The 18,358-nt window shown below is 39.0% G+C and overlaps 2 protein-coding genes across 2 annotated transcripts in view; one reads left to right on the top strand and one right to left on the bottom strand.

Moving 5' to 3' along the window:
• Positions 1 to 2,492: 2,492 nt before the first annotated feature.
• Positions 2,493 to 17,455, bottom strand: NIPSNAP2 (nipsnap homolog 2). Its single transcript, XM_064467658.1, has 10 exons — positions 17,316 to 17,455; positions 12,852 to 12,991; positions 12,728 to 12,773; positions 9,821 to 9,915; positions 7,774 to 7,844; positions 7,229 to 7,369; positions 6,772 to 6,803; positions 5,402 to 5,496; positions 4,489 to 4,572; positions 2,493 to 3,706 (listed from the first exon to the last, which is right to left on the bottom strand). Exons 1-10 carry the CDS (start codon positions 17,399 to 17,401, stop codon positions 3,642 to 3,644), a joined length of 855 nt encoding a protein of 284 aa, XP_064323728.1. The 5' UTR covers positions 17,402 to 17,455; the 3' UTR covers positions 2,493 to 3,641.
• Positions 9,910 to 18,358, top strand: part of LOC104045487 (merlin) — a 39,267-nt gene continuing 30,818 nt past the window's right edge. The window contains exon 1 of the mRNA XM_064467651.1: positions 9,910 to 10,107. The gene's annotated coding sequence lies outside the window, so the exon portion shown is untranslated. The remainder of the gene's footprint in view (positions 10,108 to 18,358) is intronic.

The following is an 18,358-nucleotide window of genomic DNA, read 5'->3' as shown; positions in this document are numbered from 1 at the left end:
TCTAATGTTTTTTGGCAAAAAAACTGAGGCAATAATTCCTTGAAGTTACAATGGCATTTAAATACTGCAGAAGTAGAAGGTTTAAAAGAAAACAAATCCAGAAACAAACTTCTGATGGCTTTTTAGAGAACAGCTATACTGAATATCTGCATACAAAGTTTAAAAAACTTCACAAAACCCAAGACAGACAGTAGTTGGCAGGCTGCTCGCCAGAACTATTCTGGGAGTATTAAAGATGATCTTTTTAAAATTCTTCCTGAGAAAAATCTCAGCCAGCTCCAAGGGCATTTCATGTACAATCATGCTTTTGTTTAGTCAAGACTGTATGAGTAGAACAAGCATAAACTCTTTCTGCTCTCATTCAGTGTGTTCCTCTGCAATTCTATAGTTATAAAGCAGAAATGTTTCTATTTGCTACAGTCTTCTATTGACTTAAAGGGCCACTGAAAAAAAAATCTAACACCCAGCTAATCAGCTATAGCTACAGGCCCTGGTCCTACAAACATGGTGACATGCTTCACTACAAGTATATGTAGTTTCACTAATGCCACTGTCGGAAGACTCTGCAGGAGGCTCTGTGCCACAGAGATGTTAACATTCACAGCAGTATCTTCTGCCAGTCTGAGTGCTATGGAAACATGGCATTGTGCCACTGATTTCACAGCAGCTCTGTAGGTCTGATTAGTATGAAAAAAATACCACCCCCCTTCCACTGGGCAAATATCAAGTCTGACCTCTAGTCCAGGAGGTAGCAAAAGGATTACTTAGCTTAGTAAGTGGCTAAGCTCTTTCGTCTGTAAAATACTGGAACAAAATAAGAGGAAATAAAGCAGCATGAGGGAAGTTTCAATGTTACAACCAAGCTACCAATTTACCTGAACATATTCCATCGCAGCAGAGCAAAGTCTGGAGAGTAGCACATGTCAGGTGGGTCTCCTCATTAAGAGCATGGGGAGGCACACTGCTTCACATAAAGCCTTTTATTTTAATGTGATTATTCAGTGAGGCAGAATTGCTTAAAGTTATATATTCAATTTGCATGAGGGGACTTCTTAAAAGAACAGTTTGCAGTCTTTTCTAGGAAGACTACAGGACAACTAAACTGGAGTTCTAACTGTGTCTTCATTACAGTGGAACAAGAATTGATGATTACCAGAGACCATTCCAGTCACTGTTCCCCGCTTTCTAACCACTGAAAAGTGACTTCAGTTCTGAACTCTGTAAATTCTGCTCTAAGAAATGCTGAAGTATTGCTAGTCAAAGGAAGAAGGCAGACTAGGCCATGAAATTAAGAGGGAAAATCACAGCAGTGCTCTCAACAGGGGAAAACCAACTTTAGAAAGAGCTCAGGCAAAGGGAAGCAAGAAAAGACTGGCACTACTTACGTACGTACTGTGTTATGTTCGGCGAGTTTACATAGTTATCTGTAACTAAAATAACAGGAATGGCCAGACGACAGCCAAAGCACGAGTTTGAAGCTCAGAATGACAGGAGGCACATACCTTATGTATTACAATAATACTAGTGGGAATTCAGATCTTAGGTAGTATATAAAGAGTGAAGAGACTTGTGCTGTATGATGTTACCTCACAGAACATCCAGTTATTCCTTAGATTTATTATTCAGGCAAAATTTCATGATACTTAAACAGCAAGAGCTTTGCCTGACTGAATTTAATTCCTAGTGCTCCCAGCTGAAGGTAAGAAACATGGACTGCATCAGAACCCACAAAAACCTGTAACTCCAAAAACATTTTTTGCCTTTTCCATCTGACTGAGATTGCTGGTTATGAGGGGTAAGTTACAAGGACAATTCTCTAGGAATGAGAAATATGGGAAGACACTGGGAGAAATAACAAGGACTGGAAGTTGATACTGTCATCCTTTCTCTCCTCTTGCAGCTTAACAGTAGTCCTAAAAGTCTGGAAAAATGACAGCCCCAGACGACAGTACTGTTCGTGACTGATTTACAAGAAGGAACAGCTGAAATGATGTACTTGGCCCACTGAGCCAGGCTGAGAACTTGAAGCTAATATAGTACAGGATTTTACACAGTAAAATCCCATAATCAGTTGACAACAGGAGGAAAACACGAAAACAGACAAGAATCAGATCAAATGTTGACTTTGTTCAAGATGAAATTAAAGTGAAGGCAAGAGAGCAGTGTATTTCACAGGGAAAGAAAAGAAGAAATTAGACCTGAAAAATTAAGCATAATTTGTGGAGAAAAATCAAAAGCAAAAATACTTTGTATTTATCACCACAGCACTTATGACCTCTAGAACACTTAGTAAAATGGGATGTAATGGAGATACTGTAAATTCATTCTGGAGAAGGTGAGCAAAATACTGGGAAATGCTGTCCCTGACAGAGAGAAATGATTTTGGCTAACTAAGCTGAAATATTCTATGCAGTTATTCAAATCTTCCATAATAAACACTGTAAGATGAGAGAAAACACAGGTCGTCCAATACATGTAAGGTGCCAGTAAAATGTGAAAATTAAAAGGATTTTATTGACTGATATCTTCTTCTTGAAAACTCACTGAAATGTACAAACTGGACATTCAGTAACTGATTTGTACATTCTGTATGTTACACCGATTTTTGTAGCCACTTTAAAGAGAGAGTATTATTTTCACTTACAAGATGTTCACATCATTGCAGACACCAAAAGTGTTGATATATTCTAGTCTAAAAGTGAAACTAAAATAGAACTGGACATAATGGTACACTGCTTTATCCCAATCCTATTGCCTTAACATGCGCCAGTTTCACACATCAATTTGTTAAGTACCTACTGTACAGTTAGTGAAACACCTGACCAAGCATATGTCTGAAGTCATGACTGCTTATTAAATTAAACCCCTTTTCCTAGACTTCCAAGTTATTTGTAGAGATAAAAGTATTTAACTGAACTTGATTCCCTGCAGAATGTTCAAACAACCACATCTTGTCAGTATCATTTTGAAAACCATAGGTCATATTCCACAAAATTAATTTCAGGTGTAGATACCCACACAGATGTGCTATTAGTTTCAACAAGCTTCAGAGTCTGTGCACAACAGAATGCCCTATTCTCTGTCCATGAGCTATCACCTGACAAACAGGATTACTCTCAATTAATGACTGCCTATCTGTAAATTTAGAGCTACTTCCTGATTTCAGGCTTGCTAGAACAGCTAGGTGTGTTTCAGAGCTGCCTGAGGGCTTCAGAGCTTCTAATTTCAGAACTCCCACATTTATTTTTTTAAAATCTGCAGTCATTATAATGCTACACAAACGCCACAGCAACCGTAATGCTCCATTCTGTTGCTGATACTGAACACTGGGCATTGTCTATATAGCAGAAGATATTAAATACTGTATGCCATACTGAACTTGAGGAGCTGTCTCACAGAGGAACTCTTATATGTCTTTGTACTTGTTTTCAATTAATCAACCTTTTAATTACAGTCCTGTATTTCTTTTTTTCCTGGTTCAATCCTAAAAGCAAAAGGTCATTAGATTCTGAAGAAAAGAGGTCTCTTTTATAAGCTCAATACAGTACTTTTATATTTCAGACTATGATATACAATGTATACCATAAATTAAGACAAATACTTGTCACTTTATCTATGTAGGCACAAGTAAATCAGTGACTTTACTGAAGTGGAGAAATCTTCAATGGTATCATGATTCTGGACTCCATTTCCTGAATAAGGGGCACTGAAAAAAATTGAGACAGGGTTTAATTTCACTAACAGATATCATTAGCAGTTCTGCACACTCAGTTTGAACAGGTATTACTCTCTTAAAATTACTCTCCTAGCTAGTGTGTGCCAAGACATCAGTAACCACCAACATTCCCGTAACTGATCATAGTAGTTTTGAGAAGTGATTTTTTAATCGCAATCTGTCTGCTCCTTTGAAAACAAGTATTTCTATTCCTGTTCAACACAATGAAAGTTACCTTACATTTTTCTGGCGTACTTCCTTTGAAATGCACCCTATGGAACCAAAATCTGACATGCTTGGCATACTTTTGTGAGTTTTGTTTTGAAAGTTATCTTTGATCTCAAAGACCTCCTGGCTTCTAGTTCCAAAGTCTAAATTCCCTTTTCAAAGAAATGCATTTAACAAGGCTCCTGTATTTAATGAAATGTCAGAGGTAATAATTTAACATAAAGATAAATTTCACTATTGGGTCCCTAAATTTTTTGACACAACCGTAAGCTTTTACACAAACCTGTTCTTCTACAGGAGATGTGCTTGTATAAAAATTTACCTTTAACGTAGCAATTAGGCAACTTTTCCAAGTTTGTACAATCAATTGCAAAATTCACTTTACAGCTTACTGAAATGTCCCTCCTTTCCCTTATAGTAGAAAATCCGATACACAGACATACACACACCAGAGATGCAAAACTTTTTATCATTGTGCAATGTACTGAAGACAAAAAATGATGGCACGCACAAAAGTCTACATTCCAATGAAGTTAATAGGTTACCTGTGTAATAGACTAGTTCATCCCAGCCAGGTTTATGCCATGCAGCATTCCTTATATCTTCTCTGGTTTGGAGATCTTTGTAAGCTGGTGAGGGAAAACAAGCACAAAGCTTAGAAGTAAATCCTTTTCCTTCTACACAATAATAGCTCCCTTAAAAGTATTCCAGTGAGTAATTAGGAGACTGCAAACACTGGGAAGGAAAAAGTCAGAAGTTCTTCTCCACAAAAAGGAAAAGCTCCCAAACCAACGCAAGCAGAAGGAACTGGGGAAGAGAAAGTCTTAGACACAGGTAAGACAGATAATGCAACAGAGTGTAGTTCTACATGAGTGGTGTCAGGTTTCTAATGCTGGAATATAATATTCTGAGTTGTCGAGATATGAAGATAACACTGCACATTTTCTAAAATAAGTATTAGACAATGAGCTTCTTCAAGTTGAGACAATCCTAACGTGAAAAGCTAAGCATTTGTAAAGACTGACACACAGAGTAAGCCAAAACACCATGATGTAAATAAATGCTTGACTTTCAGTTTTGTAGGTGTGGTATATGTGATGCTTGAAACTAAACTGTAAAAACCAGACTTCAGCATGAATAGGACGGAGAAAAGAGACAGCAGGACATGGCCTGTCATGCTTATGTTACTGAAAGCAAACAAGTAGTCCCTTATAAGAGAGGGCCATGGGAAACCACTGATGGAAACAGAACAAAACATGAAATGTTCTCTTCTGCTTGCTTGTTTGAAGAATAAAGCTACCTACATAAAAACTGAGAAAATCAGTGCTGCTGATGTAAAACAAAAAAAGCCTTTTAAGACATTCCTTTTGCCTTTTGTAAAAACCTTGACTCCTGGGTGAAGTCAACAGTCTGTTAGGGGCTGACTCAGTGAGAAAAAAGCAGAGAACACAAATTTACCCCAAAGGTGATGGACCATATACAGCTGTCCAATTTGTGAGAAAAATCCTCCAACTGCTTCATTATTATCTTGTCGGAAACGAATTGCACGAGCCCTGCAGAAGAGCAAAGCAGCCATTAAAAACAGCAGATCTGGGTACGAAATAAGAGATAATTGAAAGGAAAGCAGAGTTGAAAGGAAGCTGAGATGTTAAACAGTATTTGCAGTACACTTCAGCAATTAAAGATATGAAAAAAAATCTGCAATACACTGATTTTCAGCACCAGGTAATTAAAATATGCCTATGTATCTTGTCAGAATGAGTTAAAATTGGAGGCCTACAGTTTCACCAGAGCATGCATTAATCATTCTTCAACATCAGAGTGAATATAAAGATAACTGCTAGAACAGTGAAATGTTGCAGGCCATTTTTATAGCAGGTTCTTCTAAAACTAAAACCTTGAGTTTCAGTCATATTGTCTTTGCCACACTCATTTACCACAGATTTTGTAGTAGTGGAATACAACCTTTTTATTCACATAGACCTTTGCTACACAGCAGTGTCCTATGCAACACTCCATGATTTGTTGTGTAAATAAGATCAATACTTCTCTTAACTATAAATCTGTTGCATCTTCTGTAACAGACTGGCTACCAGTATAGATATGCCTATTTTATAAAAATTCTAAATTCAATTGACTTTATTCAAATTACTGTAATTAAAGAAATTATATCAATGACAATGATATGTCTAAAAATCCACGTCCTCACCTTTGTCAAAATAATGGAAACTACTCCAAAATGTTTAACTATCAACAATTAGAATTGCAAGGACAGTCAATGTAAATTGAAATAAACTTACACTGGGTTAAAAAAAGACAAAATCAGACACAAATACTCAACAGAAGACTGTATCAAATGCTTTTAACCTAAATATTAAAATACAAATGTGCTGCTCAATAGCTTTTCAAGGAGCAACTTGACTTTTAAAGATTAAAAGAGCCACGACGGCCCATTTAAACTAAAAGTAAGACACCTGCTAGCGGTCTTGTGAAAGTTGTGAAAGACCAGCATAGTCTCGAGGACTCAACCACCACCATTCACTAAGTGCTTTCTACTGAAAATAAATGGTTTCTGCTATATTACAGCAAACTAAAAGGGTTATGTGAAGGAAGCCAAACCGCAATGTTGTTTGCATGTGGAATTCCTCTTTTGTTCCTCAAAGGATAAATTAAGGGTCAAAGAACTATCTTACAAGTTGCATAAGTACCGAAGCAGGCCATTAACGTGGTGACTGAAATGCTTTGGTACCATTCTGCCACCTCCACTTCATGATTTTTAAACATATATCTCTCACACAGGAGAATGCAAGTGCTAAAGCAATACTTACCAGTAATTTCCCCACTCAATCATTGTTCCGGGCTACAAAAACAAAACAGACCATTAAAACTGTAGTTTAAAGTAACTTAGAATACTTAAGACGGCTGTCACAACTTTTACATATGGAAAACACTATGTATTAACAAAATCACCTCCTTCAAGTGATAAGCATATTATAATCATCTGCAATTACTCCGTTTACTTACTGTATTAGTTCTTGATCATTTGCCTGAATTTTCCTTCATACGAAAACACAGGGGTTTCAGCCCTCTAGATATTAGTATCTTGTTGGAGCCTGCGTTCATTTTGGACCCCACACTTTCAGAGCAAGTGACTTGGACAACAGCCTTGATAAGAACCAAATTTTTAAAGATGAGGTCTGTTTTCCATCTACATTGTATAAATGTGCTTTGAACATTTTATGACAGTACAGAATTTAAAACATAAAAAGAAAAATTTAAACTTACTCTAAGTTGGTAGGATCTCAGTTCATAAATATTAGGCCCCTCTCTGGGAACAGGTTCATTCCAGAAACTAAACTCCAACAATAACTGGTTCTTGCGCGAGAGAAGCATGTTACCTCTTTCTTTGCGAAACTCTGTGAATTCCTAAAATACAATGTGATCACTGTCAAACTGTGTATTATGTTTCAACAACAAAGAGCAGTACCATAGAGTGGCTTAGATTTTTTTTTAATGCTATCTTGGAGTTTTGGGACATTGAAGTCCTTTAAATTGTAAAGGCATCTAAATTCCCCCAGCATATCTGAAAATTTCAAATGGCATGTTTACACAGCACTAAGTATAAGTGTTTCATAAAGTATTCAGGTATTAAACCCCAGTATTCTGAATATGAGAATAAACCCTCTTCCAAAGAGATTTCTAAGTTTGTACAGGAAACGATAAGGCATTGAAGTAAAAGTGGGTATCCAAATGTGCAGTTTTTTGCTCTGACTATTCTTTGTTCTCTTCTGAGTAAAATAAACAATTCTAACAAAATCAATGCATTTTACCTTATTTTGACGGAGTTTACTCATGACCTCATTGAGAGCTGGATAACCTCCCTCGTATCTCCACAGATGAACTGAAACAGAAAAAAGGAAGCTTTTTCAGGGATGTCACAGACCAGTGCTAAATTTTATGGAATATCACTGTATAAAATGTTCTTCATATCACAGAATTATACAAAAATAGAAATCAGATAACAAGTTTAACAACAGATTTTCATTAAAGCACTACACATTTGAAAATTTTAAGAATAATGATATCTGCTTTTTGAAAAGGGTTCTCTTAGAAAACTTTGCAATCTACTCTGAAGACAGAAGGGAAATTTCTGAAACGACTTTTTGTTGCCTTGCTAGTTAAGATGTGATGACTTTACATGACTGTAGCTGAAACTGAGATTCAATTTAAGAGGATGACTTAGTTCCAAAAATGTGGTTTATACCAATTTCATCCAAGAGCAATACAGGGGTAGACTTTTTAATTCAGTAAATTACTCAAGCACAAAGAGCAACATGTTTTCTTTAGGACACAAGAAATAAATGATGCAAATGTTAATTTTGAGGTAAACACATTACAAAAAGCAGAAGGCATCTGAACATGCTAGAACTGTTACATTTGCTAGGGTCTTCCCCATAAAAACAATTTCAGAACAGGTATCTACATTTGAGTTTTTTCACAGCATTCTCTCTTTAATAAATCATAACAAATCCCTTAATAAATCATAACAAGATTTATTTACAAGCACTTTAATATAGCAAGGCAATGATATTTCACCTCAAAGAGTCACAGAAGCTATTTTCTCTCCTCTAAAGCACTCCTGTGCCTTTTCCAGGAGAGCGAACTGGAGACTAATGTAAGGCACTTCACTATGATAGCAGGTTCATCCAATGTGCCTGCTTCTGCTGTCTTACTTGCAGGGCAAATTTGATATATCCACCTAATATCAACGCAGCCTGGGGACCGGTACTGAACAAGTCAAAACCCCATAATGTGCTTTATTACACTGCTAGAACTGTTGCAATATTTTCATGGCAGGCTATGGATGCAATTACAGATACAGTCTGTGTTAGCACATTACAAAGCAACGAATGAGACTTGGCTAAGATATCCTCATTTCAATTGTCTTCATTCCCCAGTCTCCCTTTGACTTTTAGAATTGTTTCTCAGACATTGTTTGGTTTATCTACTGTTATTTCTTCACATTTGTTCAGTGTCAATATTGCAATATGCTGTGATGCAGGAAAAATTAATGAGTACATGAGTATATTTCTCAATAACGAAGCAAAGACATTAATACTAGCATAGCTCTAACAATGGAGCTACATAACAAACTACACAACAAATATCAGTACACTACTCTGTATTCGTGGCTCTCCATTCCTTAAATCTCCCAGAGCCTAGGAAATTTCTGAGGTTTTCTCTCTACGCTAGGCTCTTTATAGTTACCTCTGTAGCAGCTCTTCAGTAATTTCTAGTTCCAATGTATTTTCAATCTGCATTGTTAGGCAGCATCATTATATACACACGAACTGAAATATTTTTACTTTCCTCTAGTAAAGACCTAGCTTACTGTTGAGTTTACAATGCAATAATTTTTCAGATGGCGTGAATCATTTGCATTTTATTATCATACAGCAATTACAGTATGGAAGTCTGAGTAAAGCTTTTATACTGGCCAATGCAAGATAAACTCTGTCTTTGTAAGTCTTTGCCTTTACCCTAAATATTCAGGAACATGATCTGTGCCCGCAAAATATTACAGGACCACATTTTACAAGCATTTCCCAAAACTGCTAATCTAACCACCTGGAAAACATGAAAGTGTATTAACAACAGGACACATTTTAGGAATTTATGCTTTACTGTCAAACTCAACTAGACAAAAAGCAAGCACTGTAAATGTTAATATAACTACTGGCATTTGATGCATACACCCCTTCACTGTATAAACTGCTAAAGGTTTACTGTCAACACAGATGATTTAAAGAGAAGAAACCTGCCAAGCACACGTTTCACTTGTATGGCTTTACATTCTGTTGTACTTCTATCTCCTACCAGCCTGATCTTGCTCTCCGTACCACGTGTTCCAAGTCCCCACCAGTGCACATGGGTAGAGTTTTTCTTCATGAATCTTTGGCAGCACCTCTTGACTTGAAAACAAGGAATACAGACACTATGTTGCATTTCCTTCAGGAAGGCTACAGTTGATATGTATAATAAATCACCACACTTTTATCATTATGGTATGAAAATTGACAAGCTCTACTTTTCAGAAGAGAACGCTGAAATACAAAAATCTCCTACACAGGGGAAAGACAACTACAACAATACGAAAGAGTAAGGTAAGTGTCACCACTTCTTAGACTGTATGCCAAATACACAGCATGGTAGAATTATTTCAATGCAATAAATTATGTCTATCACCTAAAAGGTTGTCTAATATATTAGGAAAATAATGCAGCCTAACTACATCGGTGATTTGCTTTAGGAAAACTTTTCTTTATCAAGGGAGGTAGAGTACACAAAAATAGGAAAGGACAGTCTTCTGTATCAGTTACAGTGCTATTCTGTTAATCTGAATGAACAAAACCAAATATTTTGGTAGATCAAATGATGACTGTACTTCATAGTATGCAGCCTTATTGCTTTCTATCATTTCAGAAAGTGGTCTTAGTTTGAGACAACTTACCCATTAAAGCATACAGTGAAACTGCCTTAAAAATGCCTCCAACACAAAATTTTTGCTTGATTATTTCCAGCATTTCCAACATTTTTTTAAACTTTAAAACCAGCCTATGTTAACATTAGGAAATTAGGTTTTACCAGTTTCTGACTTGCTTAAGACAGCTTTCATTGCATTGACTTTGATGAATAAGTCAATTAGTCTGGCTGAACTTTGCCTTTTAGTATTTTTCCCTGAATAACTACCACTGTTACTCAGTTTGGCTCACAGGCAATAGGTCTCTGCACAATATCAAATAATATGGACTGGGCTGGTCTTAGGCTGAGAGTCTTTAGATATAAGTTTTCCTCTTGATTCTGCCACTGACTTTCCAGGCAACCTCAAGCAAATCTCATTGTCAATTTGTACCTCAAGATTTCTCACTACACAGTGTAAATAATATGATAGAATGACTCTCCAAGGATGTTTTCAAGGATGTTTCACCATCAGTTTGTTTTTGCAAACCATAACGAGATCCTAGAAATGCAGCCTTAAACAAGAATGCTGAACTATTAGAATAACCCTAAAATATATTTTCTTGCAAATTGTAGGAAAAAATGGCCACCACCATCTTTTTCCTTTTAAAAAATAACTGTTCCTAATTCTTCAGAAAGGATCCTTAATCACAGTGATTCGTGAAGTACTCTCATAATTGTCTTCATTACATTATTTCTTTATTAATACATGATGACTAATCCTTATTCTGATTTGATACAGAATAAGGAATTAACCTGCACATCTTTAATTTAGAGAGAGGAAGGAGGGATGTTTATAGAGGCTTAGGCTTTTTTATTACTCCATTCTTAAGTTTTCTCCTTTCCTGGAATACTTAAATTTGCTTTGGTTTGGAAAGAATAAATCTAACCACACATACTTCATCTGATTCCTGTCAGCAGTTTCTTCCTTTGCTATTGTCTCTTTCCTTGAAAATAAAAGCCTCTGCTTTCACACAACATTTAGGTAGCTCAAGAGGTAACACGGAGAAGTGGTCCCCTGTCTTGCAAAATTGCACGTATTTATATTAAGCTTTTAATTAGAAAGCTGGTTGAATGCTAATTGTGCTTCTCTGTGTATTTATTTTTTTAACAAAAAAGCTACAAGTACCTTATGATTGAATGATATTCTAGTGGATTTCTATGTCTGTGTAGCAAGGAAAACATTTTTAGGTTATCTAGCCCCATTTCAAAGCTGAACACATGAAGGCACAGAGATGACCTACTCACTCATGGCTGTACAGCCAATCAATAACAGCATTAAGGACATAAACTGGGAGTTGTGAACTCCTTCCTCACCCTCCAGCACATCCTGTGTTCTCACCTATACACCACACTTAAAAAATTGGTTGCAGTAGGGTATCATTATGCTAAGAATGTTTTATTTAACTGACAAGATGATCACTGTCAGTGAGAAGGCACTCCTGTTTCAAAATATGTGAGGCCCACTACGTTTCCAAGTTTAAACATACAGGTCTTGAAAAGGCAGTTGTTCTGGCTCCACAGGAGTGATTATGTAGGCAGAACAGGATTAGTACTTCTGCAATTTTGTCCTTAAATAGTAAATTTAAAATGTTACTGATTCATACATTTTGTAAAGCGATAACTTTTTGAAAACCCTAAGAGCACCGCTCCCTTTGGAGGATATCACCCCAATGCAAAGATCCTATTCAAGGATTTGCATAGCTCTTTAAGAGTAAATCTCAGTAACATTACTTTTGTAGAAGGATATAGATGAGTGGAGTGAAAGTCAACCCCTGGGTTTTTAAAATCTCCTCAAAGTTATACTTCAATTTAATACTGGCGTGTAGTTTTACTTACCAGCAATCTCCCTTGCCTTCCTGTAGGCAGACAATAACCACCCTCAATACATTCCTACATGGCAACTGGAGTGGGACATGCTAGCATACCAGAACTACTTGCACGGACTAGCAACTGTAGGACAACTAAGGGAAGGGGGAGAGCTGTTCCAACAGATGTCACCAATGTTTTCACAAAAGGCACCATCTGAAATTGCAGCTTAGGAAAATGACACCTCCAAGAGGGAAGGCAGGGAGTGAACTGAGCAAGAGTATCTTTTGCCATTTCCCTCCAAGAACAAAATTATCTATTTACCATCATACCCTCTAAGTAAAAGCAGAATTTTTCCACCTCCCCTCTAAATAATTATGGTATTTGCCAATTTTCAGAACAGCTTCTGATCAAATCAACATATCTAAAATGTGAAAACATAATACGCACACTTACCAAAGCTTGTTGTAGGCATCTAGACACTCTGGTTTTACATTGTGAACTGAAACAACAACATTACATGAGAAATGCAGGAACAGAATAAAGAAAGGTTAATGATAAATATGAAAATATCACTCACTCTGTAGTTTATACAGACTGCTGGTCTCTCTTTTGGCTAGGAGGTTGGAGTGAGCATCTTTCCTTGGATCGACTTTGCGAACAAATAGCGATTTTAACCAACTGTCTTCACGAGGTCTGCTAGCTGAAGATACCAGCCCCCTACATATTAACAAGTACATTATACTGTCACTGAGCATGTCTAGAAAATGCCTGCAATGCACGGAAGATAGGCACAAGCAAGTTTAATGCAAACAGTATCGTAACACACAGTTACATACACATCAGTTACTAAAACTTTCCATTGAGCCACTTCCTAGCAAGTTAAAGGTAGTTCCTTCCCCACTGAGATTTACCCTTTCACAAACCAAACAGAGCTGAACTGTTAATCATACACTGTCCACTTTTATTCTTTGTGCATACAGCAAGGAATGGGTAGATGGCTGCTTTTGCTGCCTCTTTACCTTCTTTTTAATCAAGTGTCTTTGCTCAAGAAGGCTGGGTCTGTCTTGATGTACACAGACGAATGAAAAAGAGCAAAAAGACAGTGTGCATAAGGAAAAATTTGTGCAGTGTAAATAGAAAAGTAGCAACCATATGTCCCTATGTTGCTTAAATATAGCTCTAAAAAGGAAAAGTTAAATAGCACATTTTTCAAGATTAAAAACATAATGATCGTCTAATTTGGGAAAAATTGCGAGTGGCAGGAAACAACCAACCTGCAAATATTTCAATTCCAAATTCTGGCGATGTACTATGTAAGGCTGCAGATCCCCATTCTTTGTACAACACTCACAATTTCCCTTTCTTTGAAACAGAATAATTTCACTGTCTTTTTAAAATCTGATCTTTATGGAGTTTCTGCAAGTACTCTTCCAAAATAATACCACTTCTCTTTACAGCACAGAATACACAAAAAATTTAAATTGATAACTGTGCTCTTTCTAAATGACATGTTAAAGGAATTATTCTTTTTTCCAGCTGACAGAAGATGCCTCCTCAATCACCAAAAACTGTGCAGAAGGACAAGAAAGCCAGTGTATTTAACCAATTCTCTACAATGTAGGACAGGGGACCCCAAGCTCAAATGCTTTTCTTTTTTTCTCGTAAGAAGCACTTCCTTTAATATGCCTGTTTTTGATATGGGGTTTCTGCTGAGATACTGCAATATTTCTCTGACATACAAAAATGTAGTGCTACAGCTGGAAATTTAAACCTTTTCCTGCCTCAGAAGTCAACTTTTCACCTTTAATTACTGACTAGGAGATCCAGAAGATAGCTATCAATCTTCAGCTATAAAGCTGTCTTCCAGATATCAGATGTTTGTGACAATCATTTAAGGAAAAAAATAGGGAAAGAAAATCTCAACTTCCTTCAGGAAAAATACCTTCATGAACATGCTTGCTGCATTACACAAAAGTAGTTCACACCAGCAGTGTTTTTCAACAATCAATCTTTTAGTCCCAATGTCTGAAAATAACATAATGAACTGGTTCACCCTGTGGAAGCAGGATGGAGCAAAGGAAAAGTATTTAATAGCAAAGAAACAATAACAACCAGAAGAACAACTCCAGCTGAGATGACCTTCAATGTTAAGAAGTAATTGGTAAATGCCTTGTTGGTCTATTTATTGAAAATGGTGCCACCTTTGGCCACAGCCAAACACACAAACGTGTTACTGTGCTGAAAGCTAAACAGCTACTCCTGAGTGCAAGCATTTAAAAGGGCATTCCATGACAAGGCTGTTGCTAGAATAGAGGGTGCACCGCTGCCTGGAGTAGACGTATCTCTGATCTCAGCTGGAAGAGGCAAGGCACAGGTGACTGCAGTTGTGTTGTCACATCTACATCAGATGCCACAGGAACACAAGCTGTCCCAGATGATAGGGGGTAAACCCCACCTAATAAATACAAGTTGTTTTAAAAAGCTCCCTTAAAGTAAGCACTAACACTCACTGGACTGCAAACAGGGCTCTGGGAAACAGAACTCATTCCCAGTCCTGCAGTGCTCGTTTTTGCAGCTCAGATCTGTAATATTGCCATTTCTTCCCCTTTATAAAATGGAGTTAGCAAACTAGTATTTAAAACAGTCTGCTATGAGTATTATTGTTTGCAGCAAACTTTGAAGATGAAAGAGACAATCAATCATGTTGCTTTTTTGCAAACCAGCTTCAGCAGCAGCAAGAGTAAGCTGGAGTTACAGGGTTAATACCAAAAAGCAAATTACTTTGATATGAGGAGAGCCTCATGACTGCACCTAAAACTGGAGGTATTTTTAATTTTCAATACAATGAAATGAGTAATACTTTACTTTTATGTAAAACCTTCTACCCAGCAATTGTAAAGCTCCTCATGAGCAATGACTAACAAATCATGACTATCCATCTAAATATACACTTTACAATAAAGAATGTTAACAGCTGAAGTTTATTAGAACAGAGAGTCAGTGCACCCAACCTGAGATGCTATGGCCTTATTTTTAATCCATATCCTCAGAGAAGTCCTACGCTACTGGTGTCATTTTAGACACCCACAAATCAAGAAGCCCTGAACTGATTACTGGTTCGCTTGCACAGGCAATACGCATCCAAGATTAGCTCTGGAAGAGTAGGGACTAAATTCATGTCTTTGGACTGCCAGTTGTGAGCATCAACCACAAATTAGTTCAAAACTAACCTGTCATCCAAAAGATCTACTTTTAACTAACTTCTCAGCATTATGCCCCACAATAGTATAATACCTGTTCCAAGTACAACAGATATTGTTCCAAAACGCAAATACCACTAACAAAAATGTGAATCTACACATAGAATGAATGTAGACACACTATATGGAATAACCATGACGCTTCACGATTTTTTATTTTCTGGGGACAGTACTAATTAAAGAGAGCTTTCATGCAATCTTTTTAGGCACTGCTTGACTTTGCTAGCAAGTTCTTAACCTACAAATATTATTTAGCTTTCTTGCTACAAAGATCGGGCTGTGAAAACAGAAGAATAATACTGAATAGCTTGCTTAGATTAAAGTGAAAACACTTCTATCCCACTTAGCTTCTGCTTTAGCACAAAATATAAACTGGGTGGGATGTATCAGGTCAAATATTTAGATTTTGTGGAAACCCATATCTGCCTGCAAGAGAAAGAAAAAAAGCTTGTCTATAACTGACAGTTTTTGATCTGTGGTATAAACAAAGTTTATTTGAAACAAAAAAAAACCCCAAAACATGCACATAAAATTGCAGAACATATGCTCTTCCACAACTCTCCCCACTTCTGTTTTAAACAGCTGCTTGCAGTGATGCCTTTAGTCTTGCACAGGGACTACTGCCCATTCTGAGGCTTGAGACAGCAGCTCTCCCTGTTTCAAAGGAATGGAGGAAAAAATGTGGAAGATCCATCCCAGCTTGGGCACTTCCATGTCTCCAACACTCAGGGAGCATGTCTGCTTCCTACACCCAAGGTGCATGCATGCACATCTGTGACCTGAGAGCTGTGCATGTGTGTGCACCTAACCAAGAGGTATACATGTGTCTGACCCTTCACACGTCAGATATGCAGGCATGCAAATGTCTGCACCCCAAAACTTGATAGGTGTGTCTGTGCATGTGCCCTGACACCTGGGGGTTGCATGCATGTGCACACATATGCCAGCTTCTAAGGGAAATATGAACACATGTGCCCTGATACTCAAGGGGTGCACGCAGGCTTAGGTCCGTGTGTAGCTGTGCATCATGAAGGCAGGAAGATGCTGGTGTGCGCAGTCGTGCACCCTGACACTGAGGCAAATACAGATGTTGGGTAGGGGCGTAACCTGGCACCATGAGTGCGGAGCAGTTGTGTGTCCTGACAGCAAGGGGTGTTGCTGACTGCAGCCACGCACCCCAACACCAGAGGACATGAGATGCAGGATGGCCGTGCACGCTGTTGTTTGGTGGAGTTGCGATGCAGAGTAGCTGTACACCCCGATCTTGGAGGGATATCTGGGTGCAGAGCATCCACAAAACGCAACACCAGGAATACGTGTGTGCAGGGTGGCTGCACACCCCGAAACCCGGCGATACGTAGCTGTGGTGTGCCTGTGCACCCTCTTGCCTGCAGGGGTGGGGTGTCCGTGCAGCCTAAGTCCGGGGGATAGGCAGCAGGGGATGGCGGGCACCCCGTCCCCGGCGGGGCTGGGCAGAGGTGCGGCGCGGCGGACCGGCCACATCCCCACCCAGGGGCGGACTTGGGGGAGGGAGGGGAAGGGGCTGGCCTTGGGGCCCATGACCTTGAAGAACACCCCGAGCGGGTCGCACTCCCCGCCCCACGGGAGGGCCGCGGGCCCGGCCCGTCAGCTGCCCCGGCGAGAGGGACGCCATTTCCAGTCAGGCAAGGGGAGGGGGGGTGCCTACGCGGCGGGGCGAGGGGCGGCGCGGGCGGCGTCGGCTGCGTCTCTAGCCTCCCTCGGTGGCCCTCTCCCGCCCGCCTCACCCCCTCAGGGCTCACCTGAGGGTCAGGCCGCCGCCGGGCGGGAGGCGCGGCACGGCGCTGGCTCCCGCCAGGCTCCGCCGCAGCAGCACTCGCGCCGCCATCTTGCTCCGGCCGCCTCCCCGCTGGGTCCGGGGCGGGGGGGGCGCTGAGCGCTGCAGCGCTGCCGTCGGACGCGAGGGGCGCACCGCCGCCAAAGGGGTGGGTGGCTGCGGGGGAAGGCACAGGTGCGCATGCGCAGGACCCCTCTCCCCCGGCCCCCCCCCCCCCCCCCCCCCTTTAGGGTGACCCCAACCCTGCCTTCGGGTCTCGCCCGAAAAACACGTCAGAGCAAATCCAGGCGTTTTTTGAAGAAACTGGTTTCTTATTCCCCAAATAAATTTTTCACCCACGCATAGCTGAAATGCTTACTTCACACTGTTCCAGCTACTATAGTATTTAACCTGGCTAAACTCAGTCTGTGCTAGCATCAGATCCTTAAATAACTTCAGATTAAGGCTAATAGTTAAAGGAGGGTTCTAAAACCCACCAGCCAATAAACATACAAACCTAGTTAATGCACAAGCCTTGTCTTTCTACCCAGCACATACAAAGTTTATATCATTTTGCTATGCATTTTCCATTGCCATTTTATAATTCTTATACCAGCAGGTCAGTTTTTAATCAATTTTTATACCAGTAAGTCAGAGGCTAGCACATGCAATGTGCTTCAACATCAGTAAAGTACAAGGTTCATGGTACCTCATTAAAAAAAGGTTTAACCTACAACTGCCATCGTTCTTTTAAAAACAAGTTACACTTCAGACTATGTACATTTAATCACATTTTGATCTGACAGCATGTTGAATTCTCAAGCAACCCTCAGAGAGCCTACTGTAAACTGGAAAAAAACCCTGACAACCTTCTGTGATGAATCTTAGAAAAAAGAAACACTTTCACAGCTCCTCAAAAATCACAGGAAATACAGGAAAGATTTACTTCCCTGATTAGATGTTGACATAATTCATTAACAAAACAGGAAATGTTCCTATTTCTTATAAACATAGGTCTAGTTATTAGAA

Source organism: Phalacrocorax carbo, chromosome 17 (assembly GCF_963921805.1).
Source record: "Phalacrocorax carbo chromosome 17, bPhaCar2.1, whole genome shotgun sequence".
NCBI classification, from domain to species: Eukaryota; Metazoa; Chordata; class Aves; order Suliformes; family Phalacrocoracidae; genus Phalacrocorax; species Phalacrocorax carbo.
Note: the sequence above shows the minus strand (reverse complement) of the source record. Positions and strands in the feature narration are given on the sequence as shown.

Bases quoted from the DNA above. Each gene is read 5' to 3' on its own strand.
- NIPSNAP2 (XM_064467658.1), bottom strand. From the start codon at position 17,401: ATGGCGGCGCGAGTGCTGCTGCGGCGGAGCCTGGCGGGAGCCAGCGCC. The intron at 12,774-12,851 runs GTGAGTGATATT...TTGTTGTTTCAG, and splicing joins CAGTCTGTATAAACTACAGA to TTCACAATGTAAAACCAGAG. The intron at 7,370-7,773 runs GTAAAATGCATT...ATTGTATTTTAG, and splicing joins GTAAACTCCGTCAAAATAAG to GAATTCACAGAGTTTCGCAA.